The 20,096-nt window shown below is 47.9% G+C and overlaps 1 protein-coding gene across 7 annotated transcripts in view; it reads right to left on the reverse strand.

Moving 5' to 3' along the window:
* The window catches only part of Trpc7 (transient receptor potential cation channel, subfamily C, member 7), a 122,871-nt gene that overhangs the window by 86,621 nt on the left and 16,154 nt on the right, over positions 1-20,096 (reverse strand). For 5 of the 7 annotated variants that reach the window (XR_001780787.2, NM_001302372.1, NM_012035.3 and 2 more), the window contains exon 3: positions 1,172-1,354. The exons of the other annotated variants lie outside the window; for them this stretch is intronic. Coding sequence is in view for 3 of the 5 variants with exons in the window: in NM_001302372.1 (NP_001289301.1) it covers positions 1,172-1,354 (183 nt within the window). In the remaining 2 variants the exon portion in view is untranslated. The remainder of the gene's footprint in view (positions 1-1,171; positions 1,355-20,096) is intronic. 7 annotated transcript variants of the gene reach the window in all.

The following is a 20,096-nucleotide window of genomic DNA, read 5'->3' on the forward strand; positions in this document are numbered from 1 at the left end:
AGCGCCTGTTTCCTGGATGTGACATACCCCATCCTCATGCCCAGTGAGGGGCAGGAAGCTACTCTGGTTGGTGAAGACAGGGTCGATTGGTAGCTTGGAGCTACCTCAAGTAAATCTTTCCCAATAGCACCCGGGCCCCGCAGCAGGGCTTGCTTGAACCCGAGAGTGTGGGAAGTCTCAGCAGTTCCAGAATGAGACCCCTGTGCTCCGGTTAAAAACAAAGCAAAGCAAAACCTCCAATCAGATCTGGGGCTAGGTTAAACAATGTGTTCCCACAAAGCTCAAAAACATGAACTTGAACTTGAAGCTTTACTTCGACCCGCACCTGGCAAAGCCTCCTTGTTATGGGGACTCAGTCTTGGGGAAATCCATTTTCTTTACATTTACGATGACTATTGAAGTAAAAGCACAGAAAACCTTATGGACCCTGGAAGCCCTCCCTAGATGAGTCTCACAGGCACATGGATCTTGTTGATGGCTGGTTTACGCCCCTTGCCTGTCCCTGTTTGGATAATCAAGGGAAGAGGAATGTTCAGAGCCCAGACTGGGGCATTTAAATATCATTTGGTTAAAAATGCTTGTTTTGAGATAGGATCTTGCAGTATAAGTGTGGCTGGGGATGTGAAAGATGGGGTCCTTCTGCCATGGCCACTGAAGGACCTTGGTGTGTATTGACAAGAGGGTGTGCCTACCCTTGGGCATCTATTTGAGCTTTCTATTAAGAACTTAATGAAACTTTGGACTGCACCATCTCTAAGCTGAGCCTCTGAGGTCCATGGGTCTTGCCTGGCCCTCTCTCTGAGCTTCATTCTATACAACCAGTTCCTTGGTGCAGAGAAAGCTCAGTTGATGCTACTGAGCGATCAATTACAGGCTTTCCAGCAAGCCGCGGGCCTGGCTTGCTAGCCCGTGGGAGCCCTGCTGGAAGTGTGTTCTGACAGCCCCTTGGAGACTTCTCTCCAGGCCCAAGGCCTGCTCACGGGCTGATTGTGATTCCTCTATTGGGGATGGGGTAGTGAAATCTGAGCAGCTCTGCAAAATTGATGTTCCCTGTCTTGGCAGAATCTGGGTGTCACAGCCACTTTGTGGGGACATAAATATACATGAGCACAAAGCTGGGCCCGCAGCCGTGCAAAGCCAGAAGAGAAGGCAGGAAAGGCAGAGAGCTTACCTTCTTGACTTCGTACTTAATGGCGAGTTTGATTCGGCTCAGACTTGGACGGTGGTGGTCGGACCAGACTTGCAAGTTCACATCGCCATTTAAAATTGCTTCCACCTCTTCTGTGTCTCGGCACAGGTCCAGCACGCCCACCACAAAATCCTTGCATTGCATAGATAACTTCCTGTAATCATTCTAACAGAATAGAAAGAAATCAGGGTGCGTCACACCGAGCCCCACGCGCGGGTTGGCTCGCTCAGCGCAGTGAACCTGGGGAGGGCCTTGGAGTCAGTGGCACGTGCTGGCGCCAGAATGGAAGGCTATTGCTCTCACCTGGGCCTGCCTTCTCTGAGCTAGCGTTTGCTGAGTTAGTGGTTCACGGTCACCTCATGTGTGCTAAAGTCATGGATTCCCACACTCCACCCTACTAACTCGGCCAGAATTCCCAGGGATAGGGCCCAGGAATCTGCCTTGTAAGTTTGTCCCTGGCTGATCAGTGAGTCTGCTCTGCCCTCTCTAGGATCTTTCAAGGTACCAGATTCTTGTGCCCAAGGCTGAGTAGAGTCTAATACTGTAGACAATGTCCCTCCTTTCTGCGCTGGGGACTCTGCTTCACAAGGCTTTGCTGGAAAGTTCTGGCTGCCGGGCTCAACTGGGGAACATAACATACACAGGTGTGCCTTTTCATTTGGGAAAACTGGCTTATAAATTTTCAAATGAACTGTAACTCACATCTAACATTATGCTTAAAAAAAAAAAAACTACACACATTTATTTAGCAAATTGTGACTCCTGTGCTCCCTGCCTGTTGAGTAAACTGCTCTAGGTCTTGACCCTCTTGCTGATGTTTCTTCTTTCTTAATGAATCACTCCTGGGTCCTCCCCGCCAGTATCTCTTTCAGAATGTCTTTAAGGGACTTACTTCCTTTCTTAGTGACAACTTGTCTGTCTTCCTAACAGATAGTTCAAAATTTCAGACAGTGCTACACAAAATGTTGGGGGGGGGGGAAGAGTATTCCATGTCACACGCACACCACCTTACTCCCAAATAATTCCCCTCAATGCTTCCTTTCGGATCTCTTAGTTGAAGTCACACCCATGTCAAACGTCACTCTCAGTGTTAATCACTATCATCAACCTACAGGCTTCACAACCCACAGTTAGCAAACAGGACGGCTTTGGCTTCCAGAAGCCTGGATCCCTCAGCACACAGGCAGGAGCCTGGTGCAGGAGCCTGGCACAGGAGCCTGGCGCAGGAGCAGTGCAGGCATTTCCCACAAGTTAATGACTTCCAGCTCTGTCCTGGATGCCTCCTCAGCATGTCACTTTGCATTACACACAGAGGTCGGCGGGTGCCTGTTCGCAGGGGAAAGAAAAGGGATCAAGCAAATATTTTCAGACAAGAATGGCCTTGTTCCAGTTTTATCCAGAATTTAGATAGAAGAAGAGAGTTTCAGAAACTCTGTGGAGACATAGCTGCTGGCTGCAAAGCTTGGGCAGACTGGCTTGCCGGATGGGACCACAGGGAGTCTGAGCATCTAAGACAGGGCTGACATGAACGCTACATCCTGTCTGTCTTCACCCTAGGACTCACTCACTCACCATCCACTCATTCTCAAGGAGCTACCACCCGGCCAGATAGTGAAGGTATCAGCGAGAAGTGTAGCTTCTAAATGCCACGGGGTAAAGGAAGCTGAGGACCCACCCTCAGAGTTCCACCCAAGAGCAGCAAATGCCCTGAGCTACCCTGGCCCAAATCATCCAAAAGTTGTGCTCTTGGATGCTGAGCTTTCCCCAGTGTCAACGAGCCGTCATCCCAGTCCCCACAGAACCCTGTAAAGGAAGGACTGTCACCATTTCTGAGCCTCAGAAAGCCTCAGGAACAAGCACACACACCTGCCCTGTGCAGCCTTCTCTCCCTCAGGTCACCGAGGACCTTGTTTGTTGTCAGAAAAGAAGCTGCCCACAATCACAGCACCGCCCACAAGGACTGCCTCTCCTGTCTCTGCACTCAGGAAGTCTGGGACCTGTCACCTCAGCCCCTCCCCTCCAAATCCCCCACTCACACTAGACAGCTGTTCAAGGACACATCACTCTTCCCTCCCTCCCTTGCACCGACAGCTTTCCAGCTGCCTACTGGCTCCAAGGTACACATGTGCCATTATTTCTTTGTCTTAAAAATAAATGTCTCCTGACTCCCATTACAGCCCCAGTTTCCTGTCCTGTTTGACGGCAGAACTCTGGCCACAGTTGTCTACATCCATTGCCTCTGCTGTCCTCTCGTGTGGCGGGTTGTCCCATTTAACAGTGCTCTCGGGCGTGGGCTCCACTGTGGCTGCCCCGGCTGCACTCACTGGGGACATTGCCACTGCTGAGTCTGCAGCTGAGTATAATCTGAGTGTGATTCAGCTCATCAGGTTGTCATATGCACTGAAGTCCATCTCTCTCTGTCTTGGATCCACTCTATGGTGGTACCACAGTTTGTCTGTGCACACACTTGATGTAGCCTTTGGGTGTTTCTAGCCTCTGGCAAATAAAGACCAAGTGGCTATAAATGTCAGTGTACAAGTCTTTGGGTGAACTCATGGTCTCGCTTGTTAACGTGAATACTAAGGATTGGGTGGCTGGGCATATTGTAAATGCTTATGGATTTGATTCTTTACTTCTGAACTAGGCACACTGTTATATGATCGGTCCTTTTGTAGATTCCCTGTCTTCATTTCTGTGTCTTCACATCAAATGCCGAATCCCTTAGCTTTGACATACATTTAAATATTGCTTTTTTTTAAAAAATTATTTTTGTTTTTATATAAACTAAACAGCAAACAAATTTCTAGCTATAAGAAACTATGTTTGGGTTTCTTTTAAAAAGAGTGATATTGGGTTGAATCTATTGATGAATTTCTGTTCCCAACACAGACAGCAAACTGAACCCAGCCAGCAGCCTGCGTTGGTCCTCAATGTTTGGTGCTGAGTCTGTCCTTTAACAGCATCGGATTTAGTAAGTCACTGGTTTTCCGGGTTTTGGTGAAGATCTCCAACTTGTCAGTTTTGTCAAAATGACTGACAGATAAAAATTAGGAGAGAGGGAGAGAGAGAAAAGCTCATTACCCAGGTGGAACAAAAGCGAAGCGACTTTCTCAGGTCTGTGCTATGGAGACACCCACACAGTTCAGGATAATTAACACTCATTCCTCAATGGAGATCCTAGAAACTAGATTTCAAAGGAATGTGGACTTCAAATCTACTCCCACATTCTTCCCTTCAGGGACCTGGTTATAGGAGGGAGGATTTATTGAAACCTTCCACTGGCGCAAAGGGAGATACCTTAGCAGGGATGAACATGCTGTACGCCGGAGGGAACTTTTGTTTTCTACATACCCGATTGCATTAAGAGATGGTTGTAGTAACAGTGACAATGGAAGCGCCTTAAACATGTCAAAAAACAGCTCTCCCATGAAGCCCCATCATCCCTAAACAAGAGGATTGAGATTTCCGTTTGGGGTCAGGAGCCACTTGATGGAACAGCTCTGGGAGACCATGAGGATACGGCCACAGGGTGTTGAGAGGAAAGAGGGATACTACGGCCAGGGGTCACATGGGTCTCTAGAGTTGTGTTGTGAAGGAGAGACGAGGGAAGGATACACAGGGCCAAGGGAATTGCTTCTTTTCCTTCTTTTTCTCCATCTCTGTCTTCATTCCCCCCTTGTTGTGGTTTGAATGTTAAATGTCTCCCCATAGGCTCATTAGTTTGATTATTTGGTCCCCAGCTGGTGGCACTGTTGGGGGGATGTGGAACCTTGAGGAGAGAGAGAGCTCTCGAGGAGGAGTTAGTCCTGAGACTTTACAGCCTCGCCCGCCCGAGGGTACTGTTCACAGTCTGCTTCCTGAATGTTGACTCAGCACATATTGAGGCTTCCTGCTGCCTCCAGCTGCCTCCAGCATGCCTGCCCTGCCTGCTGCCAGCTCTTCCCAACTGTCACTCACTGTGTCCCCCTGGAACTGTAAGCCGCTATGCGCCCTTCTTTAGTTGTTTCTTTAAGATGTTCTGTCCCAGCAACAGCAAACTAACTTCCTTCCTTCCTTCCTTCCTTCCTTCCTTCCTTCCTTCCTTCCCTCCTTCTTTCCTTCCGTCCTCTTCCTCTTCCTTCCTTCCTTCCTTCCTTCCTTCCTTCCTTCCTCCCTCCCTCCCTCTCTCCTTCCCTCCCTTCCTCCCCCCTCTATTTCCTTCTCTCCTTTCTTTCTTTCTTTCTTTCTTTCTTTCTTTCTTTCTTTCTTTCTTTCTTCCTTCCTTCCTTCTTTCCTTCCTTCTTTCCTTCCTCACTCCCTCCTCCTCTTTCTCCCTTCCTTCTGCCCTTCCTTCCTTCATTCCCTCCTTCTTTTCTTCCTTCATCTTCCCCTTCTTTCCTTCCTCCCTCCCTCCCTTCACCTCTATTTCTTTCTCTCTCCCTTCCTTCTTTCCTTCCTCACTCCCTCCTCCTCTCTTTCTCTCTTCCTTCTGCCCTTTCCTTCCCTCCTTCTTTCCTTCCTTCCTCTTCCCCTTCCTTCCTTCCTTCTTTCCTTCCTCACTCCCTCCTCCTCTTTCTCCCTTCCTTTTGCCCTTCCTTCCTTCATCCCCTCCTTCTTTTCTTCCTTCCTCTTCCCCTTTCTTTCTTCTTCCCTCCCTCCTTTCCCCTTTCTCTCTTTCTTTCTTTCTTTCTTTCTTTCTTTCTTTCTTTCTTTCTTTCTTTCTCCCTTCCTTCTGCCCTCCCTCCCTTCCTTCCTTCCTTCCTTCCTTCCTTCCTTCCTTCCTTCCTTCCTTCCTTCTTTCCTTCCTCACTCCCTCCTCCTCTCTTCCTTCCTTCCTTCCTTCCTTCCTTCCTTCCTTCCTTCCTTCCTTCTGTTCCCTTTGATGGATTAATAGTCTATATTCTGATTGGAATTTAATTATGCAGATTGTTGCCTATGATAGCAGTAGATCCTTATATTGATTTAGTAGGTTTAATACCATATATGAGAGAGTATTAAACATAGTCTACAAGCAAAAATAAATTTACATAGAGATGTACAAACAGAAATACATCTATCTATCTATCTATCTATCTATCTATCTATCTATCTATCTCTATCAATTGACAGACTTACATTTTGCTTATCTCTAGTAACAAGAAGAAATGTCAGTCTGTAGGTGATGCAGCCAGGAGCAGCACTTTGGGTACACAGCTGTAGATATTTTCATCCCACTGTTTTGCTTTGAGTTAAATATAAACAGAAGTGATTAGCTGAGAGCTAATAGGGGGTGTGGTTCAGATTTGAAGAGGTCAGATGTAGTTTGGAAGAGAATATCAGATGAATGGGTTAGTAGCACCGGCGGAGTTCAGGTAGGAAGCAGCAGAGGTTAGGGCTAGTCTGGGGCTGCATAGGGAATTAGAGAACAGATAAAAACCAAGGCACCACCCAAACAAACAACTAAAGCAAAACAACAGCAAACCACAAACAAGCTCATTTGAGGTTTATGGTAATAAATATAAGATGAGGGCCACTAATGGGATTCTGTTTTTTTCTAAATACCTTCCCACTTTTGGGTGCCTATAAAGAGTACTCAGAAACTTGTTTTTTTCCAAAGAGAAATTCAGAGGGGCAGAGGAGTTGAGGACTATATAGAGGAGTAGTTTTAGTGGTGGTTCGTGGAGCCCAGGCTGGTACAAGGGGAAGGAGACTTCAGAGGGAGAGGGAAAGTGGACAGAGAGCATCAGTGAGTCTGGGGTTCCAGAGGAAGATGGCATCGGCAGAGCTGGGATTTAAGGGAGACAGGAACACTGGAGGTCGCAGTCAGAGTATGGTACACGATGCTTTGATTATTAAGGGTTTGAGTTTATTGATGGTGACAGATGAGTGCCCGTGATGACCAGGAGAGGATGAGGATTAGACCATCAGAAGAAGAGAGTCAGCAGAATCCAGTCAGAACGCTACAAGGGTGGTGTGTTCATACTGAAACACCAAGACTGGAAACAGCCATAGCTGGACCACAGGGGAGTGACTGGGTGACCCCACAGTGCTTTGCACTGTCACAGTGTCAACAGCGACAACAATAAAAGGGTAGGATGATCTGCTGATGAGTCAGTGAGGCATGGGTGTTCTTGGGATAAGGGGCAGAGAAAGGCTCGCGTGTGACAAGCAACAGCAAGGGGGTGCCAGTTTCAACCCCAGGCTCAGTGCAGTGGAGACTGTCAAGGCAACTGTGTCCTTGGGGGACATCTCTTCAGAAAAAGGATAGTGGTATTGCATGTCTTAGGGACAGCATGAAAGGCAGGGGGTCCTTACTGAAGGATGTATTCCAGTGAATTAATGGGAAAGTACAGGAGATGGATATAGGGGGTGGGTGGGGGGATTGGAGTGCTTGGGAGCAGTCTGACCCTCTAGTCTGGGTTCAGAGTGTCTAGGGGGACCCTGTGTCCCCTGATGATGACAGAGAAGCCTCATTAACGTCAGTGTGAGGATTCACTGAGCTGAGGCAGGAGAAACAGGCAGCATGGTGCTGGCTGTGTAATATACACTCGGGACCCCATAGCGACCCCAGGACTCCACCCCCAGTGCCTTTCCTCCTTCAGACTTCTCACTTGCTTAATGGGTGATAGCATGCTAAGATTTAACATACGTGGCTGAGTTCTTCTTAATTATAACTGGAATCAACTGATGGCTGGGGAGTGCTGGGTGAGAAACTGAGCCTGGACTCCGATTCTCAGAATGAGAATTGGTTTCTTTGTTTCTTTCTTTGTTGGTTTGAGCAGACTGAAGTAACGATTCTGGAAATCACTGCTGCAAGTGATGAGAACTGCCAACATCGTAGAGGCCTGGAGCTTGCAGTCTACAGGAAACCACAACAAGGATTCTTGTCTATGGTTTAGCTCTTCCAGTGACTCTCTGAATATAGCTGACAAGTACCTGTGTTGGACCAACTTCAGTAGCTTCACTCAGTGAAGCCCATGGATGCATGGTACAGATAGAGGCCAGAAGCTTGGAGCAGAGTGGGATGGGGCAGAGTGGGATGGCTCACAACTCTGATGCAGGACCCTGGGCACCAGCACGTGCCAGGCAGTGGCGACAGGCCTCTGTGGATGCTTTAGCTTCCCACCTGGATTTTGATTTACTTGGTTGGCAGCTACTGACATTGAGAGGGACTCTGTGAACTTCCAGAAGAAGCAGATTATAGCGCCTGATGGTTTTCTTAACAGGCCCTCTGTTGGATTCAGAGGCCTGCCTAGGGACAAAGCTGCATTTCAAGAAAACAGTTCCAGTACTCTTTGGGAAAGCCAGGTATCACACCCACTAATGCTGAAAGCATATTTAAGCAGCCACGATGTGCCAGGCACCGGGAATTCATATCTAAATATAACATAGCCCTTGCATGCAAGTTACTGGCAACCAAATGAAGACCACTAGGTGGTTGGAAGTGCCCTGGGACATATCTGGGCATCCCACTGACAAGTAGCCATCAGGGTTTTCAAGGGGAAGACAGAGTATGAACTGAGACCTGCGGGTGTGTGTGTGGGGGAACAGAAACTCAGAGGGCTGAAGCAGGTGTGAGGCATAGAAGGGGTGAACTTTCTAGAGAGGAGGCCTTACAAAGGCCCTGTTGGGAGAGGGCCATCCCTGTGCAGGCTGGGCTAGAAGTTGGTGACTCTGACAAGGCCTGATCATGTGCACAGATTGTGTGTATTACTCAGCACACCAAGTTTGCTCATGTGTCCGTACTGGAGCCCACACACTTCACAAATCTTTACCCAGAGCAAGGGTGCTCCTGGGCTCTGTGCTGTAGAGTTGGATGCATCTTGCTCAGTCCCTGCAGGCCACACCCCTCCACCTGCCCACGCTGGACCTCTTCCCTGTCTCAGCAGCTCTTTGTTGTACACACATGCACCCACATGCACACACACTCACACATACACACACTCACATACCACTGTGCACACACGGTCCTCTCTAGTCACCATATGTCTCTACCCTATGGCAGAATGACTGCTCCAAGCTGTGACTAATGATTGCAAGTTGAGATAGAAAGATGGATGGATGGTCTTCACAGAGGGTCCTCTCTTCGCCCAGCCTTCGTCCACCTCGGGTTGGCTTAAGCATGCTTGGTTTGAGTTGCCGTGGTTTGAGTGTATTGCCCAAAGCTCCCATTTTGGCAACTTAACTGTCAGCGAAGCAGTGTTAGAACCTAACAAGAAGTAACTGAGTCAGTAGTGCTCTGCCCTGGCAATTGGACCAAGGCCATTATTGGGGGTGTGGATACACTATGACATGAGCTAAAAACCACACTTAGAATTTTCTATTCTCTTTTGAATTGTCTGGATGGAAATCCATCTCCCACCATGGAACAAAGCAAGAAAAGGCTGTCTACCAGATGCACACAACCTGAACATTGGTCTTTCCCACCTTCACTTAATTTTTCTTTGTAATCCATCCAATCGGTAACATTCTATTACAAAGTATAAAATAGACTAAGAGAGACACAAAATTAAGAGGTGTAATTATTCCAAATGTCCTTACAATTGGTTATCATTTATCGAATGCTGGCCATGAGCCAAGTCTTGGGCTGCTTTACATATTTAGCTCATCAAATTCTCATGGGAAACCTAGGGTGTAGATACTGATAACATCTCTGTTTCCTGGATAGGGCTCTGAAGTCCAGAGACTTGCTGACAGCCATGACTCAGACTCAGGTATGCATATCCCAGTGCAGGTAGGTACTCATTTACAGCAACCTTAGTGCCCTGGCCCCCATCACCTCTCTGACAGGCAGGAAGAAGCAACAGTGTTCAGGGTCCTTGAGGAACTGGTATTTGAGGCAGCGGTGCTGAGACTCTAGGCAGGGCCTTGTGTTGACACACCCAGGGGAGGCAGGATGAACTGATGGGTGATTTTATGTCATACTTGGCTTAGTGGGATACACATACGTGTTGGGCAGAGGTTGACATACATTTCCTAAAAGAATGGGATATTTTCGTTTTTCCCAAGATCCTAAGTCTCCTGTAAAACTGCCATTGTATATGCTCCAAATCCCTGCATCCCATCCTGAGGGGTGGGTGGCAGAGTATTCCGTGACATCCGCCCCACTCAGTCTCCTCTCCACACCTTTTTCATCTCATGGCTCACCTTTTCTCTGAAGTGAGTCTCCTGCCCACTCACATCCTTGTCTGTGTGGTGAAAGATATGTCACTGGTTGATAAACAGAAGGCTCCCAGAGTCCCCTTGTGATGGCTTAGAGGGCCTTGTAGCTCCTTCCTCAGGCAGAGAAACAGCCTGGCAGGATATGACAACAATGCCCATGCCAGCTCAGTCCCCAAGGGGTCGCACAGTCACAGCTAGGTGGCTTTCAACAAACACATTTTTGGGGTCTCTTTCCTGTTGTAGCGGAATCGCATGAGATATTCCTAGATGCTGCCAAACTAAAAGTGGCGCCACTCCTGGTTCCTGCCAAAGCGTCCACCTATTGGCATAGCCAAGTCACATCCACCCATGGTGAATTCACTCAGTCACTCATCTTGTCATCGGAGATGAACCAAGCACTAGCCGGGACCCCTGAGACATGGGGAGTGGGCAGGGGTGCCTTGTCTCCAAGAGACTGGTGGTTCAAAGGGACCGATGCCAATGGAAGCCCTGTGGTGGGTCAGAAGGTGAGCTCTCCTACTTGTGAAAGTGGAGCTCAATTCCTCTACAGTCAGCTTGTCACTAACTCCTGGGAAAACATTTCCTTTCAAACAAACACTATTGGTAAGATTCAAAAACCGGGTAAGAATTTGCTAATCTAAAGGCGGAGTGAGTGACTTCCAGCAACGTCCTGTTGGAAAGAGGTTTTACCCAGTCCAGCGTGCGCTCACTGAGCTGCCTTGCACTGGAGCTATCAGGAGTGATGGTGGAGTTCTTCTCCTTGCCCACAGAGACATCGTTTCACCGGTAGATTAGTTTATACGTGATAAGTGTTAAATGGTCACTGAGCCTAGGACCACCAAGTACTCACTGCATGACAGAGGCAGCCATAAGCCAGGCAAGTGGCTGCTACTCTGGTGGACCTTGCCTTTCCCTGGGGGGAAGGACAGCTGCCCGGAGAGGTCGCTGCTTCACACAGTTGGTAAAGCAGGAGCTCCCTGAGGAGGTGACTTTGAATGGAGAGTGGAGGGAGGGGAGGGAGACAGCTATGCAAATTTGTGATGTGTTCCAGACTCGGTCTCCAGAGAAAGAAGACTGCTAAGCAAAAGGAGAGTCGGGGCTTGGTGAGGAGGAGCTGGAGGGCAATGACTGGGCAAAGGGAGCAAAACGGGGAGAGCTGGGGCCAGGGGAGCAGCGGAGAACAGATGGTGGATGTCCAAACGTCGCTTCTGAGAGCTGTCCTCCATTTCCTCCAGGGGGATGGGAAGTCATTGGAAGACCTCAGAGCAGAGCGGACACCATCTGATTCAGGCTCTGAAAAGATCAGTCCGGCTGCTGGGATGGAGTGAATTGCAAGGTGCAAGGGCAGAAGCAGAAGAGCCAATCAGGATGCAGTTTCCATATCCTAGAGGAGAGATGAAGGTGGCCAGAACCAGGCAAACTTGGTCAAGGTGTTAAAGGGTCTCGGGCTGTGGACGTCTTTGCTGGATGGAGCTGAGAGTTTGCTGATGGGTTGGGCATGAAGCATAGGAAACAGAAAAGTCAAGGTGAAGCTGAGGTTTGGGGCTGCAGCACAGGCTGGGCTGAGTGTCACTTAGCAACCCCTTCCTTCTAGTCTCATGAGAAGAACTCCCCTCCCCCTTTCTCACTGTGGTCAGTGAGACAGCATGGGGGTGGGAATGGCAGCCTTGGAGTTCCAACCTAGGCCTGGGGACATCAGGCATTCTCTGTTGTCACCCCCTAGCCCCCAAGTGTCTGATTGTTACCAAGAGAAGAATGTGCCCTATGTCTAGAGGCACAATAGAAAGGTACAGACATCTAGGGGACATGAGAAGAGAGATGGGAGCCCCCTCTACCCCCACTCTGGAGTTCAGTTGAGGTCTTTGCCTTAGCAGAGCAGAACCTCAGCATAATCAACAACTGGGGCCTTTTCCTCTGTCTTAGCCACAAACCCACTCTTGCTTCTGTATATCTCATCAGAGACCCATTTTCAGGGAAATTATATACTTAATCTCTCCTAGGTTACTTTACTAAATTATAACTCTACCCAATGCATTTCTGAAGCCACCTCAGCCATTTCTTCTGTCAAAAGGTGGAGGGGAGGATTTTTAGCAACCTTTTGAGATGTACTCCAGGAGTCCCCAGAAGTGATTATATGGCCAATGTTAACACTATTCATTGCTTAATCTTTCCCAAACTTGGGTAGTCTTGATTTTTGCCTGTGCTCTCAGGAAGTGAACACCTTTGCTGAGGTGTGGTTTTCTTTCTGAGGGCCTTTCTCTCCCGTAGTGGTCATGCTTAAAGCCTGTATTGAACTATCTTTGATAAAGCTGCTAACCCTGCCTTACTGAACTGGCTAATCCTGAAACTCTTTAGTGTTAAAGCAACAGACCCCAGTAGAGGCTGAGCCAAGGTCTCCCCAAATCCAAGCAGACCTCTCAGGCTGTTGAGGGTGGCAGTGTGGATCTGTGTCTTGGTTCCTCAACACTGTCACCCACTGCTATCCACCATGGGCCTAGACTCTCCACCCTGACTTGTAAACATGGGATAAATGTCCATTGCAGAGGACTGAGTCGGGTCGGATATGACAATAGCGGACAGATAGACAGATGGGTTGATTCGGACATCATTATCAAAGATGAGTTCTGCCCATGTTTGGGTAGTTGAGGAAGTCACCCTGGATGAAATAAAGGTAGAAAGCTGAGTCTAGAAGAACACATTAGTCATCCTTTTTTAGAGGTGGAGAAAGCCAGTTGAGGGCATGGAGGAAACAGAGAGAGGCATACAAACTTGACACAGGAATCTTCATGTGAATCTAGATGAGACAGAAGGCTAATGTGGAGAAGCAAACAGGAATTGGATCACAGAGCAGTCTTATTCCCCCCGCAGGTAGCATGGAAGCAGAAGGAGCACCAGGTCATGGTGGTAAGGATATAGGAGAATGAGTGGAAACATTTATGTTCTGAAAATCAAAGGACAAACAATGAGAGCTCAGGGCATAACACAGCGGGGACATCAGACGGGAAGGGATTTCCTAACCATGATATCTGATATGAGTACAAATGATTTTCTTTTCTCACAAATGCATTTTTATGTTAGTAAATACGTCAGCAGTATAACTAGAAAAATGTTTTTTGGGTGTGCTACAGTTTTTAGGTCCCGCCTGTTTGGCTTTGGGATGCCTGTACTGAACACCTGTCCCAGTGGAGATGGGGACCCGTCTGCTGCTTTCCTAGCCGAGCCACAGCTGTTTGCGCCTTGAATTTGACAATCTTGAGACTTATTTATTTTTTTCTTTCAGGTGAATTGAAAGAAAATTCAAGGTCAGAGCAAACATGGCCTATGCATCATACACCAACGGTATCTTGTGAAAATGGCTCAGGCAGGCACTAATTTGAACTTGGCATCACCAGGTAACAGCCTTAGAGACTGTTAATGTTGTGATTCCCCTGATTATAGATTCAGAGTAAGGAATGCGTGTGAAGAGCCATTAGGTGCTGTATATGTATAGGAGCACATTTGAAAATTGCTTGTGATTGCCGGGAACGCTATTGATTAAGAAGGACTAATAGCGAAGTGGCAAAGATGCGATTAGAAAGCTTGGAACCCTCTGATGACAAAACAGAGAGCAAAAATCAAGTTAGCCAAAGCAGGGTTTGTGACTCCCTGAGGAAGGGCCATGCTGTGTCTCCTGGGCGTCTGCTCGCTCTGTTCCACAGTCCTGTCACTTCTAAGCATCCCACCCTTCTTACAAGTTCCCAAAAGATACTTCTAGGATGTCTGCCCTGCATCCTTGGAGAAACCCAGTGTTTGATGCCCTGGGCTCCTGCAGCATTCTCTCCTTTGCATTTAAATAACTCTGCACTAGTGCTTGCATTCTGTTAGACACGCATCAAATCAAACTTATCCCTTTGTATGTTCCAGTTCAGGACTGACACCCCACAGGAGCTGTAAAACGTACAGATTGATTTAACATATGCGATCTGGCTTAAGAATCCTCTTGTGGGGGCTAGAGGGATGGTTCAAAGGTCAAGAGAACTGGCTGTTCTTGCAGAGGACCCGGTTTGATTTCCAGCACCCATATGGCAGATCACAACTGTCTGTGATTCCACACCACAGTATGTGACTTGATGCCCAGGCTTCATGCTAGCAAAATATTCATTCACATGAGAGAGAGTGAGAGAGAGAGAGGGAGTGGGGGAGGAAAGAGATGAGAGATGAGAAAGAGGAGAGAGAGAAAGGGAGGGAGGGAGAGAGAGAGGGACACATTTGGTATAATACTTAAAATAGAGCTGTCTGTTAAAAGCAATTAATTATCCTGAGCATAGACAGATATAAAAACTTTCTAAAAGTTACACACACACACACACACACACACACACACACACACAGAGCCCTGATTGGCCAGTTTACCAACCACAGATTCATCTACCCAGATGTCAGAATCTAAAAGGCCTTATTATGCCTCAACACCCTCACTAATGTAGGCCTCTTCTCAGAAGCCAAACCCTCTCCGGGCCTACCTATGATCAGATCCTGAGCATACTCTATGTACACACATACACTCATATTGTGCTCAGGGTGTACACACACAGACACACACAGACACACTCACTCCTCAGGTCCCTGAGCACAGTGTGTACACACAGACACACACAAATGCACACGCACACACACTCACTCCTCAGGTCCCTGAGCACAGTGTATACACACACACACACACACACACACACACACACAAACTCCTCAGGTCCCTCCTGAGCACAGTGTGTCCACACCCACCCACACACTTACACACACACACACTCACTCCTCAGGTCCCTGAGCACAGTGTACACACACACACACACACACACACACACACACTCCTCAGGTCCCTGAGCACAGTGTGTATACACACACACAAATGCACACACACACACTCACTCCTCAGGTCCCTGAGCACAGTGTATACACACACACACACACACACACACACACACACACACACACTCCTCAGGTCCCTAAGCACAGTGTGTCCACACACACACACACACACACTTACACACACATACACTCACTCCTCAGGTGTCTGAGCACAGTGTGTACACACACACACACAAATGCACACACACATACACACACACATACACTCACTTCTCAGGTCCCTGAGCACAGTGTGTACACACACATACACACACACACTCCTCAGGTCCCTGAGCACGATGTGTACACACACACATAAATACACACACACACACTCACTCCTCTGATCCCTGTGCACTGTGTGTTCATATACACTCACTCCTCATGCTTACCCTCTGTTACCCATCTGTCAAACTCCTTGGGAAGAAGAGCACTCTGGGAAGCCTCTGCTCACAATGTATCGTCCTGTGAGCATCTCCATACTCGCCAGCCTCTTCCCTTGCTTCCCTTCCTTTGATGGAGCCCAGATCTCGTGCTCTCTGCATCTTCAGTCCCTAGTACAGGACTTGGCACAAAGTGGGCAACTACCCTTTGCAGGTAGATTTTTAACTAGTGTGTTTGCTTCTCTATAAAATAGGAATAATAGTTTCTGCTTACATTTCAGTTAAGACATTGGCTATAGTTTGTCCAGCATTCTTGGTCTTTTCCACACAGTTTAAATAGCTGTGTGTGTGTGTTGTTGTTGCTGTTGTTGTTTATGGTAGTGTTCTACAGAAATCAGTAACAGACAGGCTTGAAGCCTTGGGTGCTACTGAGGGATTATGTCGTCAAAGAGCCTGGCCTTCAGATCGAGAAGAGTAAGATGCTGAGCAATGGAAGGACTCAGCCAGGGTCACATGATGTTCTTCTCCTGGGGCATTGTCTCCCCTGTCTATACCTTACCCTTACGACTGCCCTGAAGCCTCTTTTATGGCACTATCACTTGTGACATGTGACATGGCTTGGGAGAATTTGATCAAGCTGTTTAATTCCCCGGAGTAATAAGAGCACAGCTGCCATGTGACCACTTGGCCAAGCTTGTAGGGCGGCGCATGTGGCATGTGCGAGGGAAGAGCAGCCCCAACACGGCTTCAAGTCTGATTTGCAAATGTGTCTGCATAGGGGAGATACTATTTAAAGGAATCAGTTCTGGCTCCTGATGTTTGCAGCCTAATTTGAATTTCTTTTCTATTCTTGCACATTTTCTGGAGCTCCTTTGCACGTTGATGGTAAAGTATGCTTTAAGCCCACAAAACACCAAGTTTCCAATGCGCCGTGCCAAAGTGTTGAGTGGACGTTTTGGAAAATCAACTTAAAACACAATAATCACCTGACAAGAGATGCTATTCCCAGAAAAATTTAGTCTAGCAGTCTTAAGTGTGATGGGAAAGGGACCACATGGTGTGCCAGGAAAGCTTTAGGGCGGTCTTAACAGGCAAGCTCTGAACCCCGTCATGAAGGAGGTTGGTGGTCATAAGCTGATAGCCCAAGAAGGGACTGCAGGCTTTCACATGTCAGGTTCAAGCAAGTGCTTTGAGTAAAAGGGAGAGAGAGGTGAAAGAAAGGGGGAAGGAGGAAGGAAGAAGGGAAGGGAGAGAGTAGGCAACAGAGAGGCTCTTCAAACCACTTGTTATTAGTAATTAGCACACTTTCCCAGGAGTCTGGGAAGCAGCTGACCACTGTTCATTTCATACTGTGTCCGTGGGGGTGGGGTGGAAAGATCAGGGTGATGTGGTACATGGTCATACCGCCCAGCATTTGGCAGCCTTTTTCTGTTTGTATCTCTATAATTCTTAGATCACTGTCCTTTTAGGGGAGTATAAATGTCGTTAGCTTTTATCAGTTTTCTACATCTTCCATCACTTCTCTACTATGACTTGAGCTCATGGCCCCACCTCCTAACCAGTAGCAGTGGGGAGGAGAGTGCAGACAGAGGCACTGCATCTGCAGTGGGGAGGAGAGTGCAGACAGAGGCACTGCATCTGCAGTGGGGAAGAGCATGCAGACAGAGGTACTGCATCTGCAGTGAGGAGGAGAGTGCAAACAGAGGCACTGCAGCTGCAGTGGGGAGGAGAGTGCAGATGGAGGCACTGCAGCTGCAGTGGGGAGGAGAGTGCAGATGGAGACACTGCAGCTGCAGTGGGGAGGAGAGTGCAGATGGAGGCACTGCAGCTGCAGTGGGGAAGAGAGTGCAGGCAGAGGCACTGCATTTGCAGTGGGGAGGAGAGTGCAGACAGAGGCACTGCATCTGCAGTGGAGAGGAGAGTGCAGACAGAGGTACTGCAGCTGCAGTGAGGAGGAGAGTGCAGGTGGATGCACTGCAGCTGCAGTGGGGAGGAGAGTGCAGATGGAGGCACAGTATCTGCAGTGGGGAGGAGAGTGCAGGCAGAGGTACTGTATCAATACTGTACTCAGAAAATGGAAATGTGAACTCCCCTTTGGCCGGGCTTTGAAAGGAACCTCTGCTAGGATTTTGAGGCATGCTTATTTTAGGGTATACTGTGTTTGGGTGAATGATCTGTACCTTAGGCACTAATCACACGGTTTGTAAGTAAAATGGATAAAAAGGAAAGGCGTTTAGTTCATCAATGTCAAAGAGATTTCTGGCTCACTCCATCTGAGTGACAGAGCTTTTGCTTTTCAGTCAACTACAGTTCTCTGATTGCTTGATTGGCATCAAGTGGACTCTTGTTCCCAGGGACTGCAGTGGAATTTACCGACTTCTCACAACTCACAGACTACACAAGAACATGGCTTCTTAGCCGGATGGAGTCCCAAATCCAAAAATCACAATAAAACTGAATTAAACACTGAAAACCAACCTAAATAAAATGTACTGTTTAAAGCTTGTCTCTGGGAACTCCCTACTGGAGTAAGCTAGGTGGACAAATGCATGCTCCTCTCCCTGCCACCTTCTTGCACTGAGCCTTTCTCAGGTGTCCCTCTTTCAGAGGCTTGAGCCTGCCTCAGTCCCTGCCGGACCGTCGCAGACTTGATTTTATTGAAGGTGATCGTGAAGTTCCTAGAAACCAATGTCTAATGAGTGGCAGCCTAACAGGAAGGGGTGAGTGGCAAAGTTATGGCACTCAGAGAAAAGGACAGGATTGCACATTGTTTATTCATTCCATCACAACTGCATAAAGACAAACTTACATGTAGAAAATTAGCGCCATCACACCATCACCGTCCCCACCATCACCACTGCCACCACCATCACCACCACCACCATCACCACCATCAACATCACCACCATCACCACCATTAGCATCACCACCATCATCACCATCGCCCCACCACCAACAGGACTATCAGCAGCAGGAGCAGCAGCACCATTATCAGCACTACTGGGTCTCCCAACTTGGTAATTGGTAAAAAACCCAAATTCCTAGCAGTGAAATTGTGAAGGGATGGATGCAATTCCCCCACCTAAGGGGGATACTATACTAGGGAAAATAGCACCAGAAGCACTTACTGTCCATATAAAAGGAAGCTCGATTGGACTGAAGACTCACACACGACTGTTGGGTCTATGAAATTATGAAGGCAAGGGGAGAGCACGTAGGACTTTAGAGGCAGAGGAAAGATATCTTTTCCAAGAAGACTACACCTTCAAACTAGTCCAAAACCAAGGGTTTACAAAAGCTTCGTAGACACATTTGACGGAGTTTAGGTCTCAGACTGTGTTACCCTGAGTAGTCAGAGTCAGGAAGGTTTCTCTCACTCTTGCCCACCTGTTTATGTTGAGAGCTGGTTAGAAAGGAAATTTCTGACTGAAGTCTCCTGCCTCAGAGCCAAGGGAAGAGTTGTGGTGGACAGAGAGGCTGAAGGATTCTGGACAGACCTTGCTGGGCCGCCTCTCCTCAGCCGGATGCTGACAGGTCAGTGTTTTCTCTCCAGGCCACATGTCTCTACATGCCACAGAGTCTAACCATCAAAACAGACGGTCATTCCCCAGTACCCATCATGGTAAGTCCTTGATTGATAAGCAGTGGTCTGCCACTAAAACGAAATCTGTGACAGTGCAATGCCGGGAACTGGGGCAGAGAGGGGTGTCCCTGAGAAGACATGAAAGAGGAGGTGGGAAAGGATGGCTGTCTGACATCCCTCGTGGGAGGGAGTTCCCACGAGCAGACTTGGGCAGCAAATGAAAGCCTTCCTCACTGCATCAGAGGACAAGGTTCTTAAGCGGATAGCAAGTGCTCACATCCTGCACACCGAGATGCTCTGATGTGACTGCTCCATGGGAGAAGAACAAATAGGAACTTATTTTTAAAGACTCTCCTGTCCACAAAACATTAAAGACTAAATTTGCCATGCTTTGTTTTTGTTAATATGGCCTCTTTTCTTTTCTTTTCTTTTCTTTTCTTTTCTTTTCTTTTCTTTTCTTTTCTTTTCTTTTCTTTTCTTTTCTCTTCTTTTCCGGGGATGTCATCCATGATCCTTGTGGTGGACCCAAATGATGCACCCCATTTTCATCCCTGCAGACAGCTGTCAGGCTGGGAGAAGGTGCTTTCAGGGCTGAGACAGGCAAGGAGCTGTCTGCTGAGCACAGAGATGAACAAAGCAAAGGCGTCAGCAGCAGACACTGTCCTAGACAGTGGATAGAAGACGAGAGTGGGGTTCACCCACGGAAACATCGACCTCCCCCTCCCCGCCCCCCGCCCCAGTCTGTGCTCTCACAAGGATCGCACCATGTCAAGGGAGGGAGTAAGAAAGCCACAGTCTTATTTCATAATCCCCTGCATATAATTTACAAACACATGAGTCACTATGTTTTTCTGTGGTCTTCATAAGCTCCACAACGGCAGAGGTGACAATATTTTGATGATTGCAGACTCCAGAACTTTGGGAACGTAGTAGATAC

Source organism: Mus musculus, chromosome 13 (assembly GCF_000001635.26).
Source record: "Mus musculus strain C57BL/6J chromosome 13, GRCm38.p6 C57BL/6J".
In the NCBI taxonomy this organism is placed as follows: Eukaryota; Metazoa; Chordata; class Mammalia; order Rodentia; family Muridae; genus Mus; species Mus musculus.